The 27,105-nt window shown below is 44.7% G+C and overlaps 1 protein-coding gene across 3 annotated transcripts in view; it reads right to left on the reverse strand.

Annotated features, from left to right (window-relative positions):
* Nucleotides 1–27,105, reverse strand: part of NUP188 (nucleoporin 188) — a 51,726-nt gene that overhangs the window by 2,841 nt on the left and 21,780 nt on the right. For 2 of the 3 annotated variants that reach the window (XM_087418949.1, XM_004423550.3), the window contains exons 9-37: nucleotides 26,180–26,391; nucleotides 25,324–25,438; nucleotides 24,477–24,677; nucleotides 23,477–23,566; nucleotides 20,513–20,578; nucleotides 19,400–19,519; nucleotides 18,715–18,841; nucleotides 16,383–16,535; nucleotides 16,066–16,192; nucleotides 15,761–15,848; nucleotides 15,591–15,667; nucleotides 14,728–14,842; nucleotides 13,246–13,366; nucleotides 13,053–13,119; nucleotides 11,966–12,094; nucleotides 11,499–11,638; nucleotides 10,712–10,818; nucleotides 9,256–9,462; nucleotides 8,969–9,138; nucleotides 7,923–7,992; nucleotides 7,442–7,509; nucleotides 6,816–7,011; nucleotides 4,758–4,835; nucleotides 4,015–4,100; nucleotides 3,606–3,751; nucleotides 3,118–3,299; nucleotides 901–1,101; nucleotides 637–729; nucleotides 37–195 (exon numbers count right to left, since the gene is read on the reverse strand). In XM_087418949.1, the coding sequence (XP_087275075.1) occupies nucleotides 37–195; nucleotides 637–729; nucleotides 901–1,101; nucleotides 3,118–3,299; nucleotides 3,606–3,751; nucleotides 4,015–4,100; nucleotides 4,758–4,835; nucleotides 6,816–7,011; nucleotides 7,442–7,509; nucleotides 7,923–7,992; nucleotides 8,969–9,138; nucleotides 9,256–9,462; nucleotides 10,712–10,818; nucleotides 11,499–11,638; nucleotides 11,966–12,094; nucleotides 13,053–13,119; nucleotides 13,246–13,366; nucleotides 14,728–14,842; nucleotides 15,591–15,667; nucleotides 15,761–15,848; nucleotides 16,066–16,192; nucleotides 16,383–16,535; nucleotides 18,715–18,841; nucleotides 19,400–19,519; nucleotides 20,513–20,578; nucleotides 23,477–23,566; nucleotides 24,477–24,677; nucleotides 25,324–25,438; nucleotides 26,180–26,391 (3,711 nt within the window). The remainder of the gene's footprint in view (nucleotides 1–36; nucleotides 196–636; nucleotides 730–900; nucleotides 1,102–3,117; nucleotides 3,300–3,605; nucleotides 3,752–4,014; nucleotides 4,101–4,757; nucleotides 4,836–6,815; nucleotides 7,012–7,441; nucleotides 7,510–7,922; nucleotides 7,993–8,968; nucleotides 9,139–9,255; nucleotides 9,463–10,711; nucleotides 10,819–11,498; nucleotides 11,639–11,965; nucleotides 12,095–13,052; nucleotides 13,120–13,245; nucleotides 13,367–14,727; nucleotides 14,843–15,590; nucleotides 15,668–15,760; nucleotides 15,849–16,065; nucleotides 16,193–16,382; nucleotides 16,536–18,714; nucleotides 18,842–19,399; nucleotides 19,520–20,512; nucleotides 20,579–23,476; nucleotides 23,567–24,476; nucleotides 24,678–25,323; nucleotides 25,439–26,179; nucleotides 26,392–27,105) is intronic. The other variant, XM_087418948.1, reaches the window with a different exon arrangement.

Below are 27,105 nucleotides of genomic sequence, written 5' to 3' on the forward strand. Positions count from 1 at the left end.
CTCCCATCCCTATGATGCTGGCAGCCCATCACCTACCTGTAAGGTCCGCTCCTGGTGAACACCCACGAAGTCCAGGGCCTCAGTCAGGAAGTTGTAGCGCAGAGTTTTAAGGAGCCGCTCCATCAAAGACATGGACAGGCGGTAGACCCCCGGCCAAGAGGGGGCATCCACAGACTTCCGAGAAGTGCTAGGTGTCTAAGACACAAACAGCGGACATGATCAGGACACGGCACCAAGGAACCCAGCTGACAGGTACAGCAGGGCCTCCTTGCAGCACAGCAGCTAAGGCAGCCTGGCTGTTTGGAGGAGAAAACGTCCTGGAATGGGCAATGCCACTGCCTTGCGACCAGCAGGGCCAGAGAGGGTCTGAGGCCAAGGGTTACAAGGAAAAAGCACTAGGCAGAAATACAAGAATCCTGGTTTCTACACTCGGGTCTGCCACTAACTAGCTGTGTGAGCTTCTCTTTCTAGAGTCAGTGTTGTGGCGGGGAGAGTTCTGTACCATCGGTGCATCAGATGAGCCACTAAAGAGAACAACTTCTGGGGCGAGCGAAAGCACAGAGGGTAGGGAGGCACTTTTCTGCTGGAACTGCGGTCTGGCCGGTCCAGGCCTCCTGGCAGGCCACCGGCACTCACCTGCACCGTCCCATTGGTGCTGAGCTGGTATACACTCAAGAGGGGCAAACAAATGCTCTGGGTGATGCCGGCTCCAGCCACTGCTGTGGCTCCCTAGGAGGGAAAGACATCGAATGCAAGGGAACCTGTCCCTGCAGCCGCCCGATCCAGGGGCAGGTAGAGCTCTGGGGCTGGACCAGAGCTTCCGGGAGACTCACAGGCCATGTCAGAACCCGCCCAGCACAAGCAGAGAGGCTCCCTCCTGCCCTCGGGCTTGCCTCCTACCTGCTGGGTGCGAGCCAGAGTGAGGAGCAGGTGCAGCGCCGCCTCGGTGAAGTGCAGGTTCTGCTTCATGCGAAGGCTCACCTCCAGGGTGGTGAAGAGGGTCGGCAAGATGGGGAGCCTGCGGGTCACCTGCAGCCACGAGTCACCATCCTCATCTACCTCACACAGCTCCTTGGCCAGGTGCAGGCCCAGGACACACACCTGCTGGGGCCCAGAAACAAAGATGAGAAAAAGGGAAGGAAGCGGGGCAGGGCAGGGGAAGAGCAGGAGGAGAAGGAAGAGGACAACCAGCCCAGGCTGCCCTGGACCTCACTGCGTCTGGCTGCCCAGGACCTCACTTGGTCACACACATCTCCAAGTGAGCTTGATGGAAACAGCACTCGTGATCTTTCCCAATCCTGCTCTGCTCCGTGTCCACCCCTCAGGGACTGGAAACTCCATCCACGCTAACAAGCCACCCCACACTGAGAGGACTACCTTTGTCTCTTCCCTCCCCATCACCCAACTGCCATCAAGCCATGTCAGTGCTACCTCCCGTCTCACATCCGGTCACTCCACCACTCCACCCAACTCTGCCACTGCATGGAGTCAGTCACCTCCCCTCAAGCTGCACTATTGCAATCACCTCCTAAATGGTCCTCTTTTAACCTCTCTGATCAATACTTCATACCAGTGGCTTTTCAAACTTACTTTTTTGTGTGTGTGTGTGAGGAAGATCAGCCCTGAGCTAACATCCATGCCCATCCTCCTCTTTTTGCTGAGCAAGACTGGCCCTAGGCTAACATCTGTGCCCATCTTCCTCCACTTTACATGGGACGCTGCCACAGCACGGCTTGACAAGCGGTGCCTCGGTGCGCACCCGGGATCCAAACCCAGGCCACCAGCAGCGGTGTGCGCACACTTAACCACTACACCACGGGGCTGGCCCCCCAAACTTATTTTTGACCACAACCCACAGCAATAAATACTTTTTACATAGTGCCCCAGTACACACATATTTACATATTTTCATTGAACAGTACCTACCCTTACAGGCTGCAAAGCATGCTGATATTTTCTTTCTTTTTTTTTTTTTTGTGAGATCAGCCCTGAACTAACATCCATGCTAATCCTCCTCTTTTTGCTGAGGAGGACCGGCTCTGAGCTAACATCTATTGCCAATCCTCCTCCTTTTTTTTTTCCCCACCCAAAGCCCCAGTAGACAGTTGTATGTCATAGTTGCACATCCTTCTAGTTGCTGTATGTGGGACGTGGCCTCAGCATGGCTGGAGAAGCGGTGCGTCGGCGCGCGCCCGGGATCCGAACCTGGGCCACCAGTAGCGGAGCGCACGCACTTAACCGCTAAGGCACGGGGCCGGCCCAGGCTGATATTTTCTTTCACATTTTATTCAACTTCATTAAAAAATAATGCTAGTTATAACCGAATGAGCTCATTTTAAGACCCACTCATTTCATGATCCACGTGGGTCATGACCCATAGTTTAAAAAACACTGTTCTTTTAGTCTTTGGGTGGTGAACATGATGTAATCTACACAGCAATCTAAATATAATGATATACCCCTGAAATTTATATAATGTTATAAACTAATGTTACCTCAATAAAAAAAGAAATACAAAATCAAAATAAAAAACACTGTTCTATATAGTCCATCCAAAATGATCTTCTAGAGTTTAGATCGGATCATTTCTCTCCCTTGCTTAAAATCCATAAATCGTTTCCTATTTCACTTAGGACCCAGATCAAAGACCCTGACAAGGCTCCTGGTCATCTAGCCCCCAGCTCTCCAGGCCCCACTTCATCTTCACTCACACCAGCCTTTCTCCAGGTCACCAGGTGACTCTTACCCATGGCTCACCACACACTGTTTTTGCTGCCCAAATCTTCCCTGCCCCCTCTGCCTGTCTGACTCTACCAATGCTTTAAGTTACTGCTAAAAGGGTGCTTTCTCTCTGAGGCCCTAGATTAGGTAAGAACCCCATGATATACGTTCTCCCTGTTATTTCTCCCATGCAGGACTTGCCACAGTGGAATTCTGACACTTCTCTGCGTAGTCTCTGATTTATTAATTTTCTCCACCAAGCTGTGAACTCCGTAAGTGCAGTGACTACTTGTTCACTAATCACTCCCAGGGCCTGGCACAGATCAGGCAGACCGTTCATATTTGTTGGATGTGCGTGGGAAGCATAGCCTGCTTCCCCAGGCGGAGCTCCCTCACCCCATCACGCTGGTCCTTATGCCGGAGCCGTGAGCAATCGTCAGTCTCCATACTGTCCTTGTCCTCTGTGGCGCTGCCCGATGCCAGACTGTGGCGGGTCTGGTCGAAGAGTGCAATCACCTCTTCTTGGAGGGTCTCACAGACGTTCAGCACCAGCTGGGAGTACTGAGGGATGTCACTCACTGCAGAGCAGACAGGGAGGGGACACTAGCACCTCACCCTGCCAACTCTCACTGCACACCAAGGTTTCCTTCCCCGGCAGGCGGCTGGGAATGTAGTATGGTGCTGAGAGGGAGAGTATCTGTCCCAGTGGAGAGGAGGAGAAACAACTGAGAAAAGAAAGAGTTTTCCTGAAGACAAGACTTCTCAACCCGAAAACTCAAACCTCACAGGAGAAACGTCTGGCTCTCAGCTGGTAGAAGCCCTGCCCAGGTTGGCTGCCAGCAGGGGTGGGGAGACCGCTCCCCTCACTCCACTCTGCCACTCACCTCTCATCTCCTTCATCTGCAACACTGTGATGAATGCTGAGAACACCTTGGCCTTGGTCTTCTCCATGAGTTGCTGGTCTGCCTGCAGCACTCCCTCCAGGATCTCCGTCAAGGGTCCAAGGATTTCATCCACAGAGCCTAACTCTCTAGAAATAATATGGGGTGGAGAGGGAGGGGAGAATACATCTCACAGAAAGGCCACAAACTGCCCTGCTCCATCTCAGGAAACCAGGGGGCACCCTGCCTCTCATCCTAGGTTTGCTGTCAGCCCCGCTCCCTATGAGGGAAAGCCAGCCCATTTCACACCCATTTTCTCCCCCCTCAGGAAGGTGATGTCAGCAAAGAGGGACGAGCAGGCCCTGATGAGGCAGCTCCAGCCACGGACCACCTCTCCTGGCACAGTGCTCACCTCTTCCACTGCCGGAGAAGGATAAGCAGCAGAGTGCACATCATGGAGCCGAGGCGGAGGCAGTTCACTGAGGCTGGGACTAGAAGCTGAGGGGAGACAGCAGACTGGTTAGGAGTCAGGCTTCCTGTGAGCTGACACAGCAGGAAGATTCCAGCTCCATCCACAGAACATCTTTTATTTATTTATTTATTTATTATTTATTTTTGTGAAAAAGATCAGCCCTGAGCTAACATCCGTGCTAATCCTCCTTTTTTTTTTTTCTTTGCTGAGGAAGACCGGCTCCGAGCTAACATCTATTGCCAATCCTCCTCCTTTTTTTCTCCCCAAAGCCCCAGTAGAGAGTTGTATGTCATAGTTGCACATCCTAGTTGCTGTATGTGGGATGCAGCCTCAGCATGGCCAGATAAGTGGCGCGTCAGTGCGTGCCCGGGATCCGAACCCGGGCTGCCTGTAGTGGAGCGCATGCACTTAACTGCTAAGCCACGGGCCCGGCCCTACAGAGCACCTTTTAGCTTCATGCCTTTCTTTCCTACCAGTGAACTCACAGGGGTGGGACACAGTGGGATAGGCCAGGGGCTGGCACAGCAACAGCCGACTTCTGCCTCCCCACTGCAGCCTCAGACCTCCCAGGCCAACTGAGCCTTTTGACCTGACCACTTGCACAGCTGCAGACTCGTGAGCTGCTATTTGACCTCGGAGACCTTCTCCCTGGGAGGAATGTGAAATCTCCCAGACACACTTACTAATGCTTTGGACCCATCAAGCACATCAAGAAAGAGCTGGCGACGCACTGCAGAGTCAGTCAGGTGCATTATCTCCGCCTGCAAAGGAACAGAAAAAAACGTCAGTTGGGAAAAGTTCCCAGACTTGAGAAGTCAAGAAATGTGGGGTCCTCTGTCAGATAATTAGTCACTGTCTCCCTGATTAAAACGGGGCTTAAGGGCCCTGCTGGTCTTTTGTCCACCCTTAGATATGGTCAGAATCAAGCCCTGGTTCACCTCCTCCTCCTCACGACATCCTTCCTCTGCTCAGATCCTTTAAAGGCTTCCCAGTGCACTGGAAATACAAGACCTGGAAGGACCCATAGGATCTGGTCCAACTGATTTTGGTCTCACACCCGCCTATGCTCACTCTATTCCAGCCCTACTGACCTCCTTCCTCCTCCGGAACAGACCAAACTCTTTCCACATCTGCACCCTTGCACTAGTGAGTCTCTCTGCCTAGACTACTCTGTTCCACAGGCTGTCCACCTGGAAGGCTCCTTCGCATATTCAGGTCTCGGTTTGGACATCACCCCCTCAGAGAAGGCCTCCCTGACTACTCATATCCTGCCTCAGCATTCACTACCATAGCATTCTCTTTGTTTCCTTCACAGTGAATTATCACAGTCTGCAACAATCTTTCTTTGTGAGTTTGTTTACAATTTGCCTCCCTCCCAGGCCACTCTCCATGAGATCAAGACCTTATCTGCCTGATTCACTGCTGTATACCCAGTGCCTGGCATAAGGTAAGCATTCCATTAATATCCATTAAATGAATGAATGAAGGATCAATATCCTGGACTTAATCAGACAGGTTTCCTAAGAAGGAAGAGGATGGCGGGATTTTCAGAGCTACAATTCAAGAACTGCTGCCGAGCTGGGGCCTAAAAAGCAGCTGATACACAGTTATTCCCTGGGGCACCAACCATTCCCCGAAGACGGCTGAACCTTCTGAAGTGTCTGTAAGTCTCAGGGGCCCAAAACCACTGGGGGGCCGGCCCCGTGGCGGAGCGGTTAAGTGCACATGCTCCGCTGCTGGCGGCCCGGGTTCGGATCCCGGGCGTGCACTGACACACCGCTTGTCAGGCCACGCTGTGGCGGCGTCCCACATAAAGTGGAGGAAGATGGGCACGGATGTTAGCCCAGGGCCAGTCTTCCTCAGCAAAAAGAGGAGGATTGGCAAGGATGTTAACTCAGGGCTGATCTTCCTCTGACACACACACACACACACACACAATCAATCAATCAATCAATATTTCAAACCACTGTGCCATAGCAAAGCTCCAAGGCCATGGGCAGTCTGGCACTAGGGAACAAGCTGCAGAAGATGTGAGAGTATGCTTGGAACAAGGGGCATCTATCAAGCTGAAGTTATTCATGAAGTCAAGATATTAATCTGGATTCCCCAGGGAAGAACAGTTCAACACCAAGTCCGTACTACACAGTGTGATGGTGTCAAACCACAAAAAAATACCAAGAAAAAAACGCAAACTCTTCCCAGATGTTAACTCTCTCTAAAAACCAACTCGCAGTAGATACACATTGCAGAGACAATGGCCTCTATTCTTTTTCTAAGACAACCAGGAAATGCAGTTTCTAGAACCAACAAAAACAAACTGCCCTCTGGAGAGGGTGCTGCTGCAGCTGTCACAGCCACCTGCTGACTAGTCACAAATATTTACCTAGTGTCCATACAGCACATCACATGAGAAGGCAATTATACATGTGCATGAGAGGTAGAGGAAGGAAGGGAGTCCCTAAGACCTATCCAAGGCTGCGAAGGCAGCTACAGGAGGCTTTTATGAATATCTGTAGGGATTTAAAATTACTTCTCTGCACTTTTCTTAGCATCTCGTGTTGGACCCAACACCCTCAAATACCCCATTTTAGCCCCCATCTTTTGGCACAGAACCTGTTACATTTTAACCCTCAAGGAAAAACCCTGATTCGTTCTTTATCCCAAGCGGCTGTATCTGCTAGGCATCCTAGCACATCGTTGCTAGGATACCAAAGTGAAAATTCGCCCCAGGAGGTTCTTACGTGACTGGTGGCAATGATGAGAAGCATCCTCCAGGCGGAGACCAGCATCTGATACTCTACCAAGGAGGTGCAGCTGCTGCCCTCTGTATCAGCCGTGTGAACTGCCAAGGACTTGACATACCCTGACCAGTAGGCAAAGCGTTTCTCGCTGGAAAATTTCTTGAGTGTATCTTTTAACGACTGGTCTAATGAGCCCCTAGGTTGTCAAGAGAAAACAAAACCTACAGTTAGGTTTTGAAAGCAGATGGGGATGCGATGGGCACAGACCCTTGTTGAGGCAGAGAAAGCAACCTCACATGGGCTTAAAGGCAGTCGGCTCCGGATCATCTCCAATGTGTGGGGCTCATACTTCTTGCTCAACATAATGGGTTAGGCTGAGGCCTTTTCCAGGATTCCTCCTCCATAAAATCCCGAGCACATGGAGTTTGCTTCACAATAACTCTTTCTGACAATCATAAATGCCATCAATGGATTGGCCAGGGACATAGCTCAGTGGCCCTCCATAAATGGCTCCACACCAGCTCTCTCCTCTGCCTTGGCTCATACGGCCATGCACCCAGTGGTAGGCCACCACGGTCCCTCCCCCAAAACCTTGAATTAAAATCTCAGAAGGGAAAAGGACTCACTTAACTACATAGTATATCTCCAAGCAAATTATCTTCATAATGAGGGCACAGGTTTCCAGGATGCTGGGCTATGGAGGGGGAGAGCAGAGCAGATACCAATCATGAGAAGAACCTTCTCCCTAGTGTCCTCCCACAAGGTAACAGAGCAGGAACCCAAAATTGGAAAACAAGAAAGCACATTCCCTATTGAATGAGAACAGGCATCTAACTTGCAAGAGCAGAAGCGTCAGGTCCACAGTGTCTCCAAGTGAGTGGAGAAGACCATGCCACCATCAACACAGAGCAGGGCATGCCATTTTCCTTCCAAAGCAAGACATCAAAGGGAGAGGAAACAAGCACTTCTCTAAGCAAGAAGTTTCTAGTGAAGAAAATGTTCTAGGTGTGTAAGTAGGAGAGGTATCATTTTCTACAGCTCAGTCTCACAGCCCAGCCGTTACTCCTAGGGACTTTCAGTCACAGCCCCCCTTCTACCACAGCTTACCTCAGATGTTTCTGAGGGAGGAGAAAGGCTTCCAAACAGTGGACTGGTTAAATTCTCCCAAAACTTGGGTCTAAAAAGAAACGACAAGTTGGAGATCACGCTTTCCCCCACATAGTCCCTCCTCTCTCCACCTCCCTTTGGTGGTTACTTCATATTTTACCAGTCCCAATCCTAACACGTGTCTCATAGGTCACTTGCTTCTACATAAATGTAAAGGGTTCCATAGATAAAATTATGTGTTCCCCTTAAGAAACACAATTGTATGTCACAGAGTTGACCAATAAAAACTCTCATGATTCAGGTGCCAGCCCGGTGGCGAAGTGGTTAAGTTCGTGCGCTCTGCTTCAGCAGCCCAGGGTTCACCAGTTCAGATCCTGGGTGCGGACCTACACACCACTCATCAAGCCCAGCTGAGGGGGCATCCCATATAGGGCAACTAGGAGGATGTACAACTATGACACACAACTGTCTACTGGGGCTTTGGGGAGAAAAAAGGAAAAAAAAGAAGAAGATGGGCAACGGATGTTAACTCAGGGCCAATCTTCCTCAAAAAAAAAAACACCTCTCACAATTCATTCCACTGTACATTTCCAAAAGTCTGGCGATGAAGACAGTGAGGAGGGAAACAAGGACGGCAGACTCCCACATTTAGCCTTTGTAACGTTCCTTCCCTTTGTGCAAACAGGGTCCATGAGAATAAGGTGTTTCATTCAGTTCATCGCTTGAGCAAGCCACTCTCATCTGAACCTACTGTTTCTCAAGACCAACGGGTTTTGGGGGTTGGCAGAAGGCAGGAACACAAAGGGTGGGAACTCTAAGGTAAACACATCTTTACCTCAGAGTAAAAATGACACCTGCTGGTGGCAGCATTAAAAAGAGAATACCTCAGAGTAAAACTCCCACACACTGACCCAGGCACTAAGCATTTTTCATGCATATGCTCAGTGAGCTACCACAATAAACCTCTAAGATAGGAACTGTTGTTCCCCCATCTTACAGACAAGCACGAGCCTTGGAGGTTAAGTAACTCCTGGAGTCAGACTTACTTGGTTCTGAGCACCAGCATGGCACTGTCCCGACGGTCCTGCCACAGGGCATGCAGAAAGGCAATGGCTGCACGATGCAGCAGGGGTGGGCACCAGTAGCGGTCCTGTTGCTGGGAATCAATCAGCTCCAGCACTGCATGGAGACAGCTCCATACCCCAAGGCTGAATTCCTGCAGGAGGGGCAGGCAAGAGTTCAGTCCCACAGCTGCTGCCAACAACCACCCGCAGAGCCCAGCACCCCCGTCCCAGGAAGCCGTCTCCCAGCTTCACCCCAGGTGCAGGTTCACCTTGGAGCCATCACTGCCATCCTTCACCTCCAGATTCAGAAACAGTTCAATGAGCCCTGGCTGAGTCTCTACTGCAACCGTGAGGAATTCCAGAATCATGACTTTGATGCGCATATCCTCAATCTTGCTCTGTAGTCGGATCAGGAAGGCATCTCGAATGGCAGCCGCATCATTGCCCAGACAGGCATACACTGACATTGGGGCCACCTGGTGCAGACCGGGATACACAGGCTTAGAGTTCTACTTCCAGAAAAACCTCAACAGGCTCCTGCAGAAGGGTGCTGGAGAACTCGCAGAAAATGGGCAGAAAGGGAAACATCCAGACACACAGTTATGGGTCAAAAGGGACATCACCCCAAACTACAGCATAAGATGCCCAACAATTTACAAGAGAAACAGTAATCAACATAAAGAGATGTGCAACCTCTCTCACGGTTAAATACATGCAAACCAAAAATAGGACAATATGGATTTGCCTATTACATTGTGGCAAGGATATAAGACTTGGTGTTCGGAGTATAAACTGTTACAATCCTTTTTGGATGACAACTGGAAATATCTAATAAGAATTAAAACATTCATTGGTATCTAAGTTTTGGGAACTGTAAACAAAAGTTCACAGAGTTTTATGGATTATAATGTTCACTGCAGCACTGTTTACAATAGTGAGAGACAAAAAATAGCCCAAATAAATTAGGATGCATCCATCCTATGGCATGCCACACAAAAAATAAAGAGCATGAGGTAGCTCCAGATGTGCCCACACAGAAAGACTGCAAGGTATGGTGTTAAGCGAAGAAAACCAGTCACAAAACAGTGTGTCTAGTGGAATTCCACTTCTGTAAAGAACAAAAGTGCACACCCAAACACCCTTTACTATATAAGTACAAATAAAAAGAAATCTGGAGCAATGTATACCAACCTTCTCATAGGGATTCTTAGAATGAGGAGCTCATAGGGTACCTTAACTTTCTATGTTACACTTACCTGTAACATTTAATTTTTTTTTTGAGGAAGACTGACCCTACGCTAAAATGTCTTGCTAATTTTTCTCGTTGTCTTCTTTCTCCAAAGCCCCAGTACGTAGTTGTGCATCACAGTTGTAGAGCTGTAGCTCTTCCCTGTGGGACTCTGCCTCAGCATGGCTGGATGAGTGGTGAATAGGTCCAGGCCCAGGATCCAAATCAGCGAACCCCGGCCGCCGAAGCGGAACACATGACCTTAACCACTACACCACCAGGCTGGCCCCTTAAATAAATATTTTTAAGTGAGTTATGTATGTCTTTCGTAATCAGGAAAAAAAAACCCTCATAAAACACAAGGGGGGTGTGTGTGTGTGCGTGTGTGCATGTGACTTTAAAAGTTCAAGTTAGCTACTTCTCTTGGGAGAAACCAAGAGTGGTCTTAAGCACAAAGCCAGTTTTCTGAGGCTTTGGTTGGCTAAGTGGAATCCTACCGTGGCCAGACGTTTCAGCAGCTGGATGGCAAGGCGTGGCAAAGCAGGGTCATGTTTATGGTAGATGTACCTGGCAAGAACAGCAATGAGGTTGTTCCCATGGGCACCTGAAGAAGCACAGGAAACGGTGCTTAGACACCAACAGTGCCTGACTCAAGCTCTTAGGAGGCTGCTGCTCAAAAAAGCTCGTATATGCGAGGGAATTTACTCTCAAGTACTTGGAGGGCCATATCATTCTCTTTCTTTCAGTAGCCAAAGGGATAGGCAGGATTTGGGGGTGAACAGCTCAATGCAATTCATTAAAAGCAGAAAAAGATACATTTTAAAGAAAATAGGTAGTCTTTTAATAAATAGGTTACAAAAAGACATCACAGTGAAGCATTGTGTTGAAGCTTGGCAAAAATCATAAAAATCCCAAAATGATACAGCTAGAATAGGTCTTAGACATTATGCAAACACCTACTTGAAAATGAGGAAACTGGGTTCCAGAGAGATTAAAGGAATTGTTTAATAATGTGTCCAAGGTCACACAGCTGGTTGGAGACAAAATCTGAACCAATGCAGTCTGACTTTGAACATATGGTTCTTTACTACTATTCTGTCATCAACAGGAGGCAGAAATGAAGTATGATCCAGTCCTCTTATTTCTAAGTCCAGGATGAGAGCTGGTGATCATTCCCAAATTTCCTCAAGGAGTTAAGCAGAAAATACTGTTGACCTCTAAAAACACAGCCTATCGTACGTACTTATGGGCAGAAATGTTGCTGATTGGAAGAAAAATACATACCATGTTGTGTGAGAGCCTGTTCCAGAGGGGATACCACATTAGAAGGAGGTTTCAGCCGAATAACATTGTTGGTGACGGAGAATGCCAGTTTCACTGTCTTGATCAACAGCTGGCCTTGCCCCTGGCCCTCTGCCCCATCACTAGGGTGCCAAATGGAAACCAAAGTTGATTCAGACAACATGACTTCATTCGCAACATATGTGCTCTCATGAAATAGATTCCAACAATAATCCCAGAGTTCAACAGCTTCTGTTAGAGGCCCCAGTCCAAACTAGGAGAGAGGAGGAGCAATCAACTCCCTTTGCTCTGCGCCAACCTATATAGCAGCCACTAGGTTATATAAAGGCTATATCGTAGGAAGAACAAGGTTGTCTTTAAAAAGCGACCGCATGTTACCTTAACCTGGAGCTCTTACAATGCGCAGGCACAATAAAGATAAATGGGGGAAGGTGGAGAGGGAGCCCTACCTGCGGGGCTGAGCAGCCATCACCATGTCGATGGTGTCCACGCCGATGCCCATGATATTAATAACTGTCTGTCCTGCTTCTGTATAGGCCAGGCTGCAGATACAGAGAGACTGAAGGCTGGGGGTGTGACTGGAAGACAGATATATTCCGAGTTACTAGGGAGCCACCGAGTTTATTACTGGAAGGAAAGGGCATTGTCCAAACCTAACCAACTGGGCCTCAGTGATACAGATCAGCTCTCTTTGCCAGATGAAGGCACTCTGATCACTTTCCTTATTAAATCGACCTGATCTTAAAGACTATTCTGAGAAACTATCTAAATGTCTATCAATTAGTGGATATGTTTACTGAAATGAATCATGATTAATCCATACAATAGAATGTATGGAAGCATTAAAACAAGACATATCTACATGTAGTAGTATGGAAATAAAGGTACAGAGCAGTTAGTACGAGCAGAGGAAGAAAACCAGAGGCATACACACTAACATTTTTTTTGTGTGTGTGAGGAAGATCAGCCCTGAGCTAACATTCGATGCTAATCCTCCTCTTTTTGCTGAGGAAGATTGGACCTGGGCTAACATCCGTGTCCGTCTTCCTCTACTTTATATGGGACGCCGCCACAGCATGGCTTGACCGTTGGTGCGCGCCCGGGATCCGAACCTGCGAACCCCGGGCCACCGAAGCAGAACGCACTCACTTAACCGCTGTGCCACCAGGCAGGCCCCACACTAACTTGTTAAGAGTCATCTCTGGGAAAGAGGTTTATGAAGGGCACTTTGCACTATTTTCCAATGAACATGCATAACTTGTAAAGATCATAAAAAATGATTAGTGTGTGTCTGTGTGTGTACAACCTCACTGGGAACTATCTCATATACAGTTCACATGCTTTTCTCTCTCCACAAAGAGAAAGGATCAATAGTTCAGTGGAAAACAAATCAGAACCTCCAGAGTACTGAGCTCTGGGCTCAACCAAGGTGAGTTTTCTGGAAGAATGAAATGGCTCTGCCCACAGAAGCCCATGTCTTCCCCTGATGAGCGGCAGCATCAAGAGAACAAGCTGTAGTCATCATGCCCCTCATACCTGCTGTGCAGGTCTGTCTCATGACACAGGTTCAGTATCGCATGAATCAGCTCCAGGATCAGGCAACCTGGACTCCAGAAAAGACACAGGAATGATGTGGCCTTGTGTGATAACCCTGATCCCAAGAAAGGGGGGGAAAGATCTCCAGGGAGCCAGAAATTCCTCAGATCTTCTCTGCCCACGCTTTCCTTACCAATCTGCTCTCTCACACCGTGGGAGTTGTAGCGCCACTTGTGGTAGCTAGGAAGCATCTCCTTCAGCACAAACATGACACAAGGCACCAGCCCTTGGCTCTGGGTACTGCCAAGCTGCCCCTACAAGAAACCATGCTGTGAGGGCTTATGCCATTTAAGGAAAAGTCATTTTTTTTTTATTTTTTTTTTATTTTTTTTTCCCCCAAAGCCCCAGTAGATAGTTGTATGTCATAGTTGCACATTCTTCTAGTTGCTGTATGTGGGACGCGGCCTCAGCATGGCCGGAGAAGCGGTGTGTCCTGCGCACCGGGGATCCGAACCCGGGCCGCCAGCAGCGGAGCGCGCGCACTTAACCACTAAGCCACGGGGCCGGCCCGGAAAAGTCATTTAATTCCTAGAGATTTAACTCCAAAACCACAGGTCCAAAGGCAATCTGGGCAGACCTTGGCACCAGTGAAAAAAAGAAACATCACAACACTCTACTCTAGTTCAATTGAGTCCAAGTGGTGGGTTTCTCTAGAACAGAGAAAAGGACTAAAAAAACAATGTGACAATATCACAAAGGCATCTACATGAGGGAGAGGGATGAAGGTTAAATCTGGGCAGAAGGGAGGCACATTAAACATGCAGGATACAGGACTGTCGATGATGGAGAAGGCCAGTTGCACAGCCGTGATCACCAGCCATCCGCCTAACCTCTATCCCATCACTAGAATACCAGAAAGATCTGATACTCAAAATTCTTTGTCCTAATATTACTTGTTAACATCAGTTTCCTTAACTGAAAAACGAGATTGTTTATTTATATATAAACATCTACATCTATAGCCCTATCTCTATATAGGACTGTTTCTATCTTTTTAAGCATTTATTGAATGATTCCTGCAGGCAGGAAGTGTGCTGAGTCCTTTTCATACGTGGCCCTCTCAACAACTCCACGAGGTAGAGACCATTCATCATTCCTATTTTACAGAGGTTCAGAGAAATTCTATACTTGCCCAAGGTCATGCAGCTAGTAAGTGGTCAACCTGAAATATAAACCTAATTCTGTCTGACTCCAAAATCCATGCTACACCAGTATTTTTCAAACTGAGCTGTGATCCATTAATGGATTGTGAGATCAGCTTATTAGAAAATATCACAGTGCGTCTTGCATAGTAAGAGTAGTATCGTATTGTGAAACTTTGCTTTAGGAGTATACATATAGACATGTGTACGCTTGGATGTGATATAACATGTATGTATTACCCTTGGCTACAGTCAAACTAGCTTAACAGTCACTACATTACAGCATACTGCCTCTGAGTATTAAATAACACAGACAAAGCACTACTATAGAATCTGGAACATAGTAAATAGTCGGTACACAGAAACTGTTATCACCATAACTTCACAACAACTATTCTGCCTGCAGACAGGATGATTATAGTAGCAGGGGGCAGGGAAACTACTTCAGATGATTCTATCTGACCAGATTTTACCTTGACAAGAGTGGTGATCAAGCGCAGAAAGGCAATAGTGACCCCATACTCGCCCTGGGGCTGTTCACTATTCATCAAGAGGTTTCCATACCCTCCAGCATTCATTCCCTCTGCACTGTGAAAAAACAGAGGCAGAGGGAAAAAAATGATGTCGCAATTTCAAAGTTTCAGGAAACTGTAATCACAGAGCACTCTTATTATTGTCTAGATGGCTTGGGCATAAAATAGGAAAGCTCTGCAAAGGAATTAATCAAATTTAGGCAATTTTATACCCAGGGTAAACATTAAGAACATGTTTTATTGATATACAAAATCAAGAGGTTTAATGTGAAAAATCAAATAAACATCAGGAAAACATCCTTGTCTTATAAGCAAGAGAGAGCAAGGAGAGAATGCTCAGGTAGTAAGATGGAGCCTGTGTATTAATAACTGGTCTATCAGGTAAGCTTGAGTAGCCATGAAACAAGGAAAAGTACAGAGTGATTATGGCTTAAGAAAAGGAAGCCAAGTCTCTGGATCCAGACACCTCTGGATTCTCTAGCTGGAAAGTTAACTCCCACGTACCTAATGTGGTTGCTGCTGGATGAGAAATACCTCTCTTTCTCTCTCTCAGGCTTTAAAGACTGTGAACGATCAGTGCTGGCCTAAGAGGAGAGCAGCCTCTGTGCCCCAAGTCCCATCGTCTCCTTTGCCTTGTCCTCACTCATCCTTCCTATTTCGGGTCAGAGGGCTGAACAGGCAAGGAGTAGACAGAGTAAACGGGCATAGAGAAGCTTCTTTAAAACTAATGAAGCTAGCCTAGACCTGAAACGTATATGGCACTCCCAGGGCATACACTCTCCCCACCCTAAGACCTGGCTCACCTAATCATCTGACTCATGTTGGAGACCTGGTGGGCCACGAATGGTAAAAAGCCTGTGTGACGAAGATCAGTCCAGACCTGAGAAGGGAAAGAAGGGTCAAATGTCCATGTGTCTTCAGGTATACACCAAGTGCAACATTTTCTGGCTGTTAGGAAGACTTAGTGTCTTACCTTTGCTGGGTTCCGGGCAGCCAAAACGGTCAAGCAATTGACACAAGAAGCAATGACATCCACAGGGGGGGAGATCACTGTGGTCAACCTGGTTGGAGAACAGTGCATTATACACAGTAAAATGAATAATACCATTTGTTCCATCACAAATATTTTCCAGTTCTCTCTTCCCAGGTCCCTCCCGTCAGGAGGGATGTAAAAACAGGAAAGCCCTCAGTTGGGGACAGACATCATACCAGGGCTTCCCACAGAGAAACGTGTGTGGACTTTAACCCCAGGGCAGGCGGTGGTGACCAGATACTCACCGCTGCAGCAGCATGTAGATGCGGGACGTGATGGGTAGGAGACAGTCTGCTATCGACAGATCTGTACTGATGACCTTATGGACCAGATCAATGATGGGTTTGACCCGCTGGCAGTGCTGAATCACATCTGAGAAGAAAGAAAGCCTGTGACCTCAAGCAAAACACTGAATAGTATCTTAGACCCAGAAAAACAAGTTACACTAATTACAATCTGGATGGTTCTGAATTTTATCATGAAATTCTCTGTCTATCCTCCAAATCGTCTAAGCATGTCCATTTTTCTTCCCTTTAGTGATGTCTCCCAAAGCTGACCTCACCTGCAGTGGAAACAACGTGAAGCAGCATTTCGATCTCACAAGTAAAGAGGGTCCAGCTGCTGTAGGAGTATTCCCAGCGCACCAGGTAAGCCCTGTCATCCAGCATTACTTGGCCCACAGTGCCCTGAGGTATGCGAAGGTTGGTCTGACCCCCTAAGGAAGGGAGGAAGAGAAATTAGTCTAATATCTGAGGACATAATAATAAGACGTAATTCCTATACCAGACACCAATATTTAATCACACAGAGATATACAGACTCTCCCCTAGTATCTAACACTGCTATAGCTTTTTCCATTAAAAAACAAACAAAAAAAAAAACCTCTCTTGTCATTTGGGGAAAGGAGTCATTCCATGTGTCTGAAAAACAGCTGAGTGCAGAGTGGTTTTCCATTCAAAGGATGACGACAGAAAGACCAGCTCATGGGACTGTCAGTGCCCAGGGCACCGGGTAAGTTGGTGGTGGTGCAGGATTTGAACAGTAAGGCTGTTCCTTCTCTGGTTTACTCTTGGAGCACCTGGAATACCCACGGGTTTACAGGTACTAATGGGCCGCTCTTACAGACTGCCAGTAGGAAAGTAAATTGCTACAACTTTTTTCTACAACTTAATTTGACACTCTCTATTCCAAACTTTTCAATTATTTATTTTTTTTAAATTGAGGTAACATATACACAACATAAAATTTACCATTTTAACCATTTTTAAGTGCACAATCCAGTGGCATTAAGTACATTGTTGTGTTGCAACCATCACCATCATCCATCCAAAGAACTTTTTTCATCTTGCAAAACTAAAACTCTGTCCCCATTGACCAATAACTCCCCATTTCCCCATCCCTTGGCCCCTGTCAACCACCATTCTTCTTTCCGTCTCTACGAATTTGACTACTCTAAGTGCCTCATGAGTGGAATCATACAGTATTTGTCCTTTTGTGACTATCTTATTTTACTTAGCATAATGTCTTCAAGGTTCACCCATGTTACAGCATGTGTCAGAATTCCCTTTCTTTTTAAGGTTGAATAATATTCCACTGTGTGTGTGTGTGTATATATATACATATACACCACATTTTGTTTATCCATTTCAGCTGTCAGTGAACACGTAATTTAAATTTTTATTGTGTATATCCTTTTCTCAACAATCCCACTTGGGGGATTCTATGTACTAAAAATAAAAGCATATTTAAATAAATTATAATACTTAAGTAATAAAATATTTAATAATATTAAATAATATTTAAATAATAAAAGGGTATATGTTCCCAATGCAGCATTGTTTGTAGTGGCAAAAACCTAACACAGCCTAAATGTCCTTTAGAAGGAGAAAGATAAAAAATTGTGGAACATCAAGAATAATTATGTAGTTACTAAAAAGAATGAGTCACATCTATCTGTAATAAGATCAACTTGCAGAATGAATTTATGAGAGTATATAGAAATGTGTAAAAGGACACACACCGGGGGCCAGCCCCGTGGCTTAGCAGTTAAGGGCGCGTGCTCCGCTACTGGTGGCCCAGGTTCGGATCTCGGGCGCGCACCGACACACCACTTGTCCGGCCATGCTGAGGCAGCATCCCACGTACAGCAACTAGAAGGATGTGCAACTATGACACACAACTATCTACTGGGGCTTGGGGAGAAAAAGGGGGGGAAAAAAAGGAGGAGCACTGGCAACAGATGTTAGCTCAGGGCCAGTCTTCCTCAGCAAAAAGAGAAGGATTGCCATGGATGTTAGCTCAGGGCTGATCTTCCTCACAAAAAAATTTAAAAAAAAAAAAATAAATAAAAATAAAAGGACACACACCAAACTCTTAACATTAATTATCTGATGGAGACAGGTCTGAAGAGAGTTTAACTTCTTAAAATATATCTCTGTGTTGTTTCCCATTACAATGAATATGCATTACTTTTGAAATAAAGCAATCTAATGATGTAAAACAGTGAGAAACTAATAATTTATCAACAAATCAACAAGCACAGTGGAGAGGTGAAGGAACTGCTTTAAAGGCATCTTGCATGAAATAATCAAAACAGCAATGATTGGGCCGGCCCTGTGGCTTGGTGGTTAAGTGCGCGCGCTGCAATGCTGGCGGCCCGGGTTCGGATCCCGGGTGCGCATCGAGGCACCACTTCTCCGTCCATCCTGAGGCCGAGTCCCACATGCAGCAACTAGAAGGATGTGCAGCTATGACATGCAACTATCTGCTGGGGCTTTGGGGGGAAAAAATAAAATAAATAAAATCTTTAAAAAAAAAAAAAAAAAAAACAGCAATGATGAGGTCTAAATAGAGGCCGTGGAAAAGCAGCTACTGAACCAGAATCTCTATCTTACCAAGAGGGTAGAGGAGTTTGGGTGTTTGCCTCCGCCACAGAGTTCCATCTTCATGGGAGATCACATCATTGGGCTTGTGCTTATAAAGTTCATTGTAGAAAGACATCTTATCCAAGAAACTATACACCTGCCAACATGTAGGAAAAAACCCAGCCACACGTTTACCTAGGGTACATGTAAAGGGTTCCACATCTGCTTTTCCGCTCTTTCAGCCAGACTGTGTATGTGCTGACCCTCAAAATTCTCACAAACCCACCCCTGTGACTCTTCTTAGAATAGCCTCTGCACTCCTTGCCAAATCTTCACCATTCTTTAACAACCCAACTCAAGGTCCCCCTCACTCCACAGACAGTTGCCTCTCCTGAATAGAATGGTCTTTTACTACTCAAAAGACATTTACTATATACCACCTGGCTTTATTAGTTACTTATTTCTTATACCTATTATTCTCTTCCAATTAGATACTAAGGAACTTTATATTTTGTCTGGTTCCCACAGTATCTACAATAGGTACTTAATAAAAAGATTTTTATTTAACTTTATAGAATTGAGGCACTATCTTTTCGGCATTTTTCATTCAACTTAAGACTAATTCTTGCCATGGCAGTGGGATTTCAATGTGGAAAGCTAAAAGGATTCCTAAAATATCTCCCACTCTCTTGAGGCATCTAACTGAACAGCTTACCTTTTTGGCAGTAGACTTCCCTGATACGAGGGCTCGTAGCAATTGCAGGAGTGGGGAGAGAAGATGCGGAAACATTCCACACACACTGTCCAGAATGATCCCAAGACCAGAGGTTGGCTCCTATGGTGGAAGGGAAGAAATCATTGACCTTCACATTATCCATGAATTAACACATCTCCGATTGCCTAGCAATCCTAAGAAAATCTAAAATGAATCCTTTCCTTTAGGCAGACATCATTCCTCCCCAATAATTTAAAACTTCCATATTTTCACTGAAAAAGGCTATCAACAACTGATTTAGTCAGAACCTGAAAAGAGACTACTACTGCCTCCAGTGACTTCTTCCTGACCATTCTCTCTAGAGGAAAACAACAATGTTCACCTCTGCATGACACGTTTCCACTAGTGAAAAGCACCCAACAACATGTCAGCATTTACCACAACACATGAGCAACAGATCCTCAATCTAAACATCGTTTCATACCACTTTCTCCCAGGAACACTGATTCTGTAAGACTGGATAGCCTCTCAGAAAAAAGAGAATAAGATATACAGGCAGAGCAGTCAGGCCACAGTACAAGGGAAAACAGATTTACTCATCAGCTGGACCCTGACGCTTGAGGCGGTTAACGCTAGGACAAAGTACTGGTGAGAAACTGTTCTCCCCAAAGCCAAATTCTTACTCTAACCAGTTACAGTACTCTGACATGAGACACAGTTACAATCCCCCAGTAGTACATTCAAGAGTTAGAGCAACACTGGTACCTGAGATTCCCAATGGGAAAAAAGACTTGGTGGGTAGAACAGATAACATGCTGGAACACGCTGGTTAATAATGTGGGTTACAGACTCAAGTCAAAGAGAAATGGATCCTGATCCTGGCTGTCTGTCTAGCTGTATGACCTTGAGCAAGTCACTTCACATCTCTGAGCATCACCTTTCTCATATGCAATATGATGATGATAATAATGCTATCTATTTCATAGATTTTTGTAAAGATTAAACGAGAAAATAGACATAAAACTTAGTATTAAGACCTTTCACAAAGTAAGTGATTGATAAATTCTTTGGCTACAGAGAATACCATAGCATGACTCCCTGTGACATACTTACTGTTCCCCAGAATAGTTCTGGAAGAGAAGGATCTGCCAGGACTTCACATGCTGTGTCAATGACATCCTGTTGTGGGAGGAGGAAGAAAATGGCTTATTTTCCCTAGTTGAACCAGTCTATCTTTTTTTACTGTATTCTGTTGAAATAAAAACACCAATGATACCTTCATGTAGTATGTCAGAAAAAACTCTGGGTTTAAAAAGTAAGATTACACCCTGTCCAGGGTATATGTTATATCTATTGTACGATGTTAGGCAAATTAACCTCTCTGAACTTCAAAATCTTCATCTGTAAAACTGTGATGATATTACCCGCTTCACAGTATTGTCGTAAGGATTAAATGAGAGAATGTATGAGGAAATGGACTGTAAATTTTTTTTTTTTTTTGTGAGGAAGCTCAGCCCTGAGCTAACATCCATGCCAATCCTCCTCATTTTTTTTTTTGTTTTTTGGCTGAGGAAGACTGGCCCTGGGCTAACATCTGTGCCCATCTTCCTCCACTTTATATGGGATGCCGCCACAGCATGGCCTGACAAGCGGTGCGTGGGTGTGCGCCCGGGATCTGAACCCAGGCCGCCAGCAGCAGAGCGTGCATACTATTAACTGCTATGCCACAGGGCCAGCCCCTGGACTGTAAATTTTAAAAAGCCATGTAAATGTGAGGTATTTCCAGGCTCAGCTAAACTATTCTCCTGGGGGCAATAGGCCCTTTTAATGTTTTTATCCTCAGCACCTAGCACAGAGCTTGGCACACAGTGGGAATTTAATAAAGACTTATGGAATGATTTTTTTTTAAAAATTCAAGCACTAGGACTCTTGCAACCCCAATATGTGAATACCAATCCTCCACATGTATAGTAGGGTCCAAATGTGACCAGAATTTTGGCAAAGGATACAAAGCTAGTTCTATGCCCCAAGGGCTTTGGAAATTGAGTCTTTCAATAAACACCAATTTCTTCTCTTTCTAATGATAAGAAATTTTCATTTTTATCAACTTTATCAATTTCTTCAATTTCCAAAACAAGTCACTAATCATTAAAAATGAATACAATGACTTAGTTATAAAGAACTCCTCAAATATCATTTCCCACTAAAAGGAACCAGGGTTCCTTGGAGAAATGGCAGATTCCAGGTCTGGGATAAGAATCTTATAAGATAATCCTGCAACAGATTGTCATTCTAGAAAGCAATAGACCTATTCAAAGTAAGTAAGGGTAGTGTCAACCAGATTCAGAAGCTAATCTGAAAACGCTCTTACTGGCCAAAGATGGGGCAATCTGAGCATAAAAACAATAATTGCAATGGATTAAAACACAGCTGGTATGTTTAAATCCATGAGTTCACAATGACATGTAGAAAATAAAAAATCTCATTAGCTACCTTTGGAGGATGCTAGGGAAAACTGGTAAATATAGGAAAAGAAGCATGTATAGTACTCTACCACCAGAGTGTCAAATAGTTAATGAGACCAAATTTTTTTTTTTTTTTAATTGAGGTATAACTGATACATAACATATCAGTTTCAGGTATACAATATAATGATTTGATAATTGTATATATTGTGAAACAAATTTTGTTTATAGCAATGTTCCAACCAAAAAACAAAAGGGGAAAGACAGAAGTAGAATAGTGGCATTTTGTAACCCCTAAGGAACTAATGGATCCAGACAATGATGTAGTTTGTGGCTACCGTAGTGGACAGCATAGTTATAGACTAAAAGAAACCACAGACTTAATCAACCAATAATGTGTGGATCTTATTTATTTAGATCCTGATCCAAACAAACCAACTTATGACAAACTTATGACATTTATAAAGATAATTAGAAAACTGAACCTTGACTTGATATTTGAAGATAATGTTTTTTCAGATGTGATAATGGTTGTGAAGTTTTACTGAAATATTCATAGATGAAACTAAATGATATCTAGGGTTTGCTTCAAAATAATCAAGGAGGGAAGGGGCAGAAATGAGTAAGATCAGCTGTCAGTTGATAATTTGGAAGCTGGTGATGGGATCATAAGGGTTCATTACACAATTTTGTCTACTTTGGTATAAGTTTGAAATGTTTAGGGCCGGCCCCGTGGCTTAGCAGTTAAGTGCGCACGCTCTGATGCTGGCGGCCCGGGTTCGGATCCCGGGAGCGCCCCGAGGCACCACTTCTCCGTCCAACGCGAGGCCGAGTCCCACGTACAGCAACTAGAAGGATGTGAACCTATGACGTACAACTATCTACTGGGGCTTTGGGGGGAAAAAACTGAATAAATAAAATCTTTAAAAAAAAAAAAAAAATGTTTCATTTTTTAAAAATATTGCAGAATATTTATTAGTACCCACAGACATTTGGATAGATGCACCACAGAGTAAAAAAAATGAAGTTACAGGGGCCAGCCTGGTGGCGTAGTAGTTAAGTTTGGCGCGCTCTGCTTTGGCAGCCCAAGTTCGTGGGTTCGGATCCCAGGAGCAGACCTACAGCACTAATCAGTTATGCTGTGGCGGTGACCCACATACAAAATAAAGGAGGATTGGCCACAGATGTTAGCTCAGGGCAAATCTTCCTCAAGCAAAAAGAGGAAGATTGGCAATGGATATTAGATCAGGGCAAATCTTCCTCAGCAAAAAAAAAAAAGTTACAAAACAGTATATACATGGGATTCCACTTCTAGATAAGAATTATCATATTTTTATGTATACATATATGCATAAAATGTTTGGAAGGAAACACATCAAAATGTTACAGAGGTTATCCTGCGTGGTGGGATTACACTTTTTTCTTGTTAGAACTGATTTTTCTACCATTAATATGTATCATTTGTATAATACAATAAATGAAAACAAACAGCAATAAACAAAGTACACTTGAGGTATATGGGTGTGTGTTATATCAGCTCCAAAGGGGTATCTTACGGATATGACTGCAAAGCTGGGCAGTATAGACAGCCTCATAAAAGCCAAATACTGACCTGCTGATTGCCCAGTGTGTGCAGCTCCAGCGAGGTCAGAACGAAAGAAAGGAGTCCATAGACACACATGCATGCAGTGCTGGTGGTACACTGTAAAGGCAAAGGTGTCAGTGAATAATTCTGAATAACACAACTCTTCCCCAGATTCAGCACAATCCTATCACACTAATATAGTCTCTAAACAAACAGGAAGGGAATCTGAGGCTTCATAATTTTCCTAATTTAGTCCCAAGACCAGGAAGAAAACAGGAAAAAAGAGAAAGCAGGAACCACAAATATTACAACAGAGTCAAGAATAAAATCAAAAGAGAACCATTTTCAAAATGATCAAAGTTTTTGTGGGGAAGAAAACCTCATCCAGCCTAGAGAAAAGATAAAGAGTCTCTGTGCTGATATGAATGATGCAGCTGCCTGAACTGTAACCAAGATAAATCAAACACTGCCAACAAGTGGGGCCTGTCAGCTGAGGTTTCATTTCAGCATGTCAAAACAAGCCGACTAAACTGTGCCACTCAAATTAAGCCCCAACACAAGACTTGGAATTTCTAATTCATCCTGTTACAGTTGAATGAGTAAGCCCCCCAAAAAGATTTCCCCAGTCAATATGGCCAAAGCTATCTTCTAGGAGATATACTACACTGACACAGTATACTATACTGGCAAAGAGTCAAACATAGAGGGTTCAAACTATATCCACCACTAACTGGCGATTATTTGTTCCTGTGGGGAAAACTACATCTCCCTCAATTTCCTAATGTGTAAAACAGGATGATAATCCCTAGCGCAAAGAAGTGTTGTAGGGATGAAATAAGATAATGTACAGAAGTGCTGAGCACAGTGTCTGCTCATAGTAAATGCTCTTTAAAGGTTAGTTACAACATTATCACCATTATCCACATCACTACTACAATTATTATTACTATTATCATGATTCATTAATGAGCTTCTGTCCTGCTCTTTGCCCAGTTTCACACTCAAACACCAATAGCCTGAGGCTCACATCATTCCCTCCACTGGCCAGCGAGCGGAGCAGTCGGGTCAAATACTGAAATACATTCAGCTGGATGGCTGTGCCACCTATCTTCCGGACAACGCTGCTTGTCTCGTCTGGATTCAGGGTGTGACGGAGGAGAGCCCAGGCCAAAAGCACTGGGGCATGATGTGGAATGTCCCCGAAGGTCAACATCAAACGGTCCATATCCTAAAGAAAAAACAATGTCTGCGTCACTAAACAGAAAGAGTCAAGACCCCACCACAGGATCCTTCATCATGCTTAATAAGTCTTCCATTCATCCATAGTAGCCCCTCTCTCCCATTCTGATACTTTACTCTTCCCAAACCCCAGCCACCTCACTAATAAACCCTCAATTATTCTTCCCTTTACCCACAATTTTTCCTTCTGATTTTAAGTATTCTTAATCTAAGATTATAAACTACATGTTCAAATGGAGACTTTTTAGAAAATATCCCCTGATCCTTCTTGAATTTTCTTTGATCTCTCCTCATTTTCCATCTTTCTAACCATCCCATCTCAATGTTTTTCCCCTTTCCTCTTCTTGCACAGGCTTCATAAATGCAGACAACCCCCAAGGTTCTGTTCTTGGGCCTCTTTTGTCCTTATACCATCTCCCTGAGTGACTCCATTCATTCTCACAGATTCAACTATCACTTCTGTGCAGATAACTGACAAATCTGAGATTTCTTCCAGGTCCAATTAACTTCTCAACAAGACAGAACCTCAAGTTCCCCAAAAAGGAAAATTTTATGCAGCAATATAGTTGAGTGGTTAAAAACATACTAAAACTGTAAACTGTCTGAAAAAAGAAAAGGGGCTGTTCCAAGTTCACCTGACAAATAAGCCCGTCCTGGGCCAACTGATGCAGCTCTCTCCTGTCATCCAGAGCACACTTATGCAAGGATTCAATATCCATGCCCTCCACCAGGATAAGGGCACTGAAGTAGCTGGAAAGAAATAGGGCATCATGGTGTCATAAATGCTACTCTGAACCTCATTGGAGAATAAAGTGAAATGTAAGACACTTCAATACCAAAAAAAATTATTAATGAGTTGTTTTACATTATTTTTTCATACTAAGTTTTCTAAATCCAGTATGTATTTTACACTTCCAGCACATCTCAATTTGACCAGCCACATTTTAAGTGATCAATAGTCATATGTGTCTTGTGCCTTCCAAAGCACAGATCTAGTACTGAAGGTTGCTACAGCCACCAATGACATCTGACCCAGATAAACTATCAAGTGTGTATCTCTGTTCACAGAGAGAATAGGCCTCAAAATGTGGATATATCCACATTGCCATAAAATTCAAAGTCCACAGACTATGACCTCAAAGAGGGCAGGGAACACATCTGCCTGTATCACTATCTTCTCAGAATTTGCACAGTGCCTGGCCTACAACAGTTGCTCAACAAATTTTTTGTTGAATGAATGGATGAATCTATTAGATGAAGACAGTAAGTAAAAGAATAGAATGCAATACTTATTTTGAGAGAATATGTTCCTCTCAATTCCAGTCTTTATTCCCCATATGACCTGGAATGTGGTGGTACACCCATCTATTTACCCACCCATTAAGTGAAAAGTATACCTTACTCCCTCTCCTCACCCACTCACAGGACCACTATAATATAAATGTTCTAAACATTGTACCAGTTCTATGGCCTCAATTCATTCAGACTTACCCAATCCTATCCACAAAAGGATCCATGGTCTCATCCACCAGGTGCCTGTTGGTCTGCCTACTACCAAATCCTTGCTCTTTAAACATCTTGGTTAATACCAATAGGTCATTAGGTGCCATCTCAAAGTATGCATAATAAAGGAAAATAATTTCTAGCAGCATGGACTGTTCCCGAAGGCACTGAACAAACCAGCGAGACACTTGGCGCTCAGTCTGTACAACCAATGAAGAAAAATAAATGGAAATAAGTCAGATTTAAAACCATATTTACAATTTTTAAGTTAAAAAACATCTCCCTCCCGACAATTCCTATTGCCCAGTCATCCAAACCTTTCCCCAGAGGCAACCATCGTTAGAGGTTTTTGTTTCTCTTTCCAGTAATATGCCATACACATTCATTCATTCATTCTATAGTCTGTCTATCTATCCATCTATCCACCCATCCATCTCTAAACCAAATAATATATTACACAAACTATTCTGCACCTTACTTAACAATGTATCTTAAAGATTATTTCCTCTAATAGTATATTAAGAATTTCCTTATTTTTTCATTCCTTTTTAGAGCTGCACAGTAATCTTCAGGCAGCCCCCTCATTATTATTTTTTTTTTTTGTGAGGAAGATCAGCCCTGAGCTAACATCCGTGCTAATCCTCCTCTTCTTGCTGAGGAAGACCTGCTCTGAGCTAACATCTATTGCCAATCCTCCTCTTTTTTTTCCCCCAAAGCCCCAGTAGATAGTTGTATGTCGCAGTTGCACATCCTTCTAGTTGCTGTATGTGGGACGCGGCCTCAGCATGGCCGGAGAAGTGGTGCGTCGGGGCGTGCCCGGGATCCGAACCCGGGCCGCTAGTAGCAGAGCATGCGCACTTAACCGCTAAGCCACAGGACCGGCCCTCCTCATTATTTTTAATGTTGCAGAGTAC

The sequence above is a fragment of the Ceratotherium simum genome, chromosome 29 (assembly GCF_057802395.1).
Source record: "Ceratotherium simum simum isolate JZ-2026a chromosome 29, ASM5780239v1, whole genome shotgun sequence".
Lineage (NCBI taxonomy): Eukaryota > Metazoa > Chordata > Mammalia > Perissodactyla > Rhinocerotidae > Ceratotherium > Ceratotherium simum.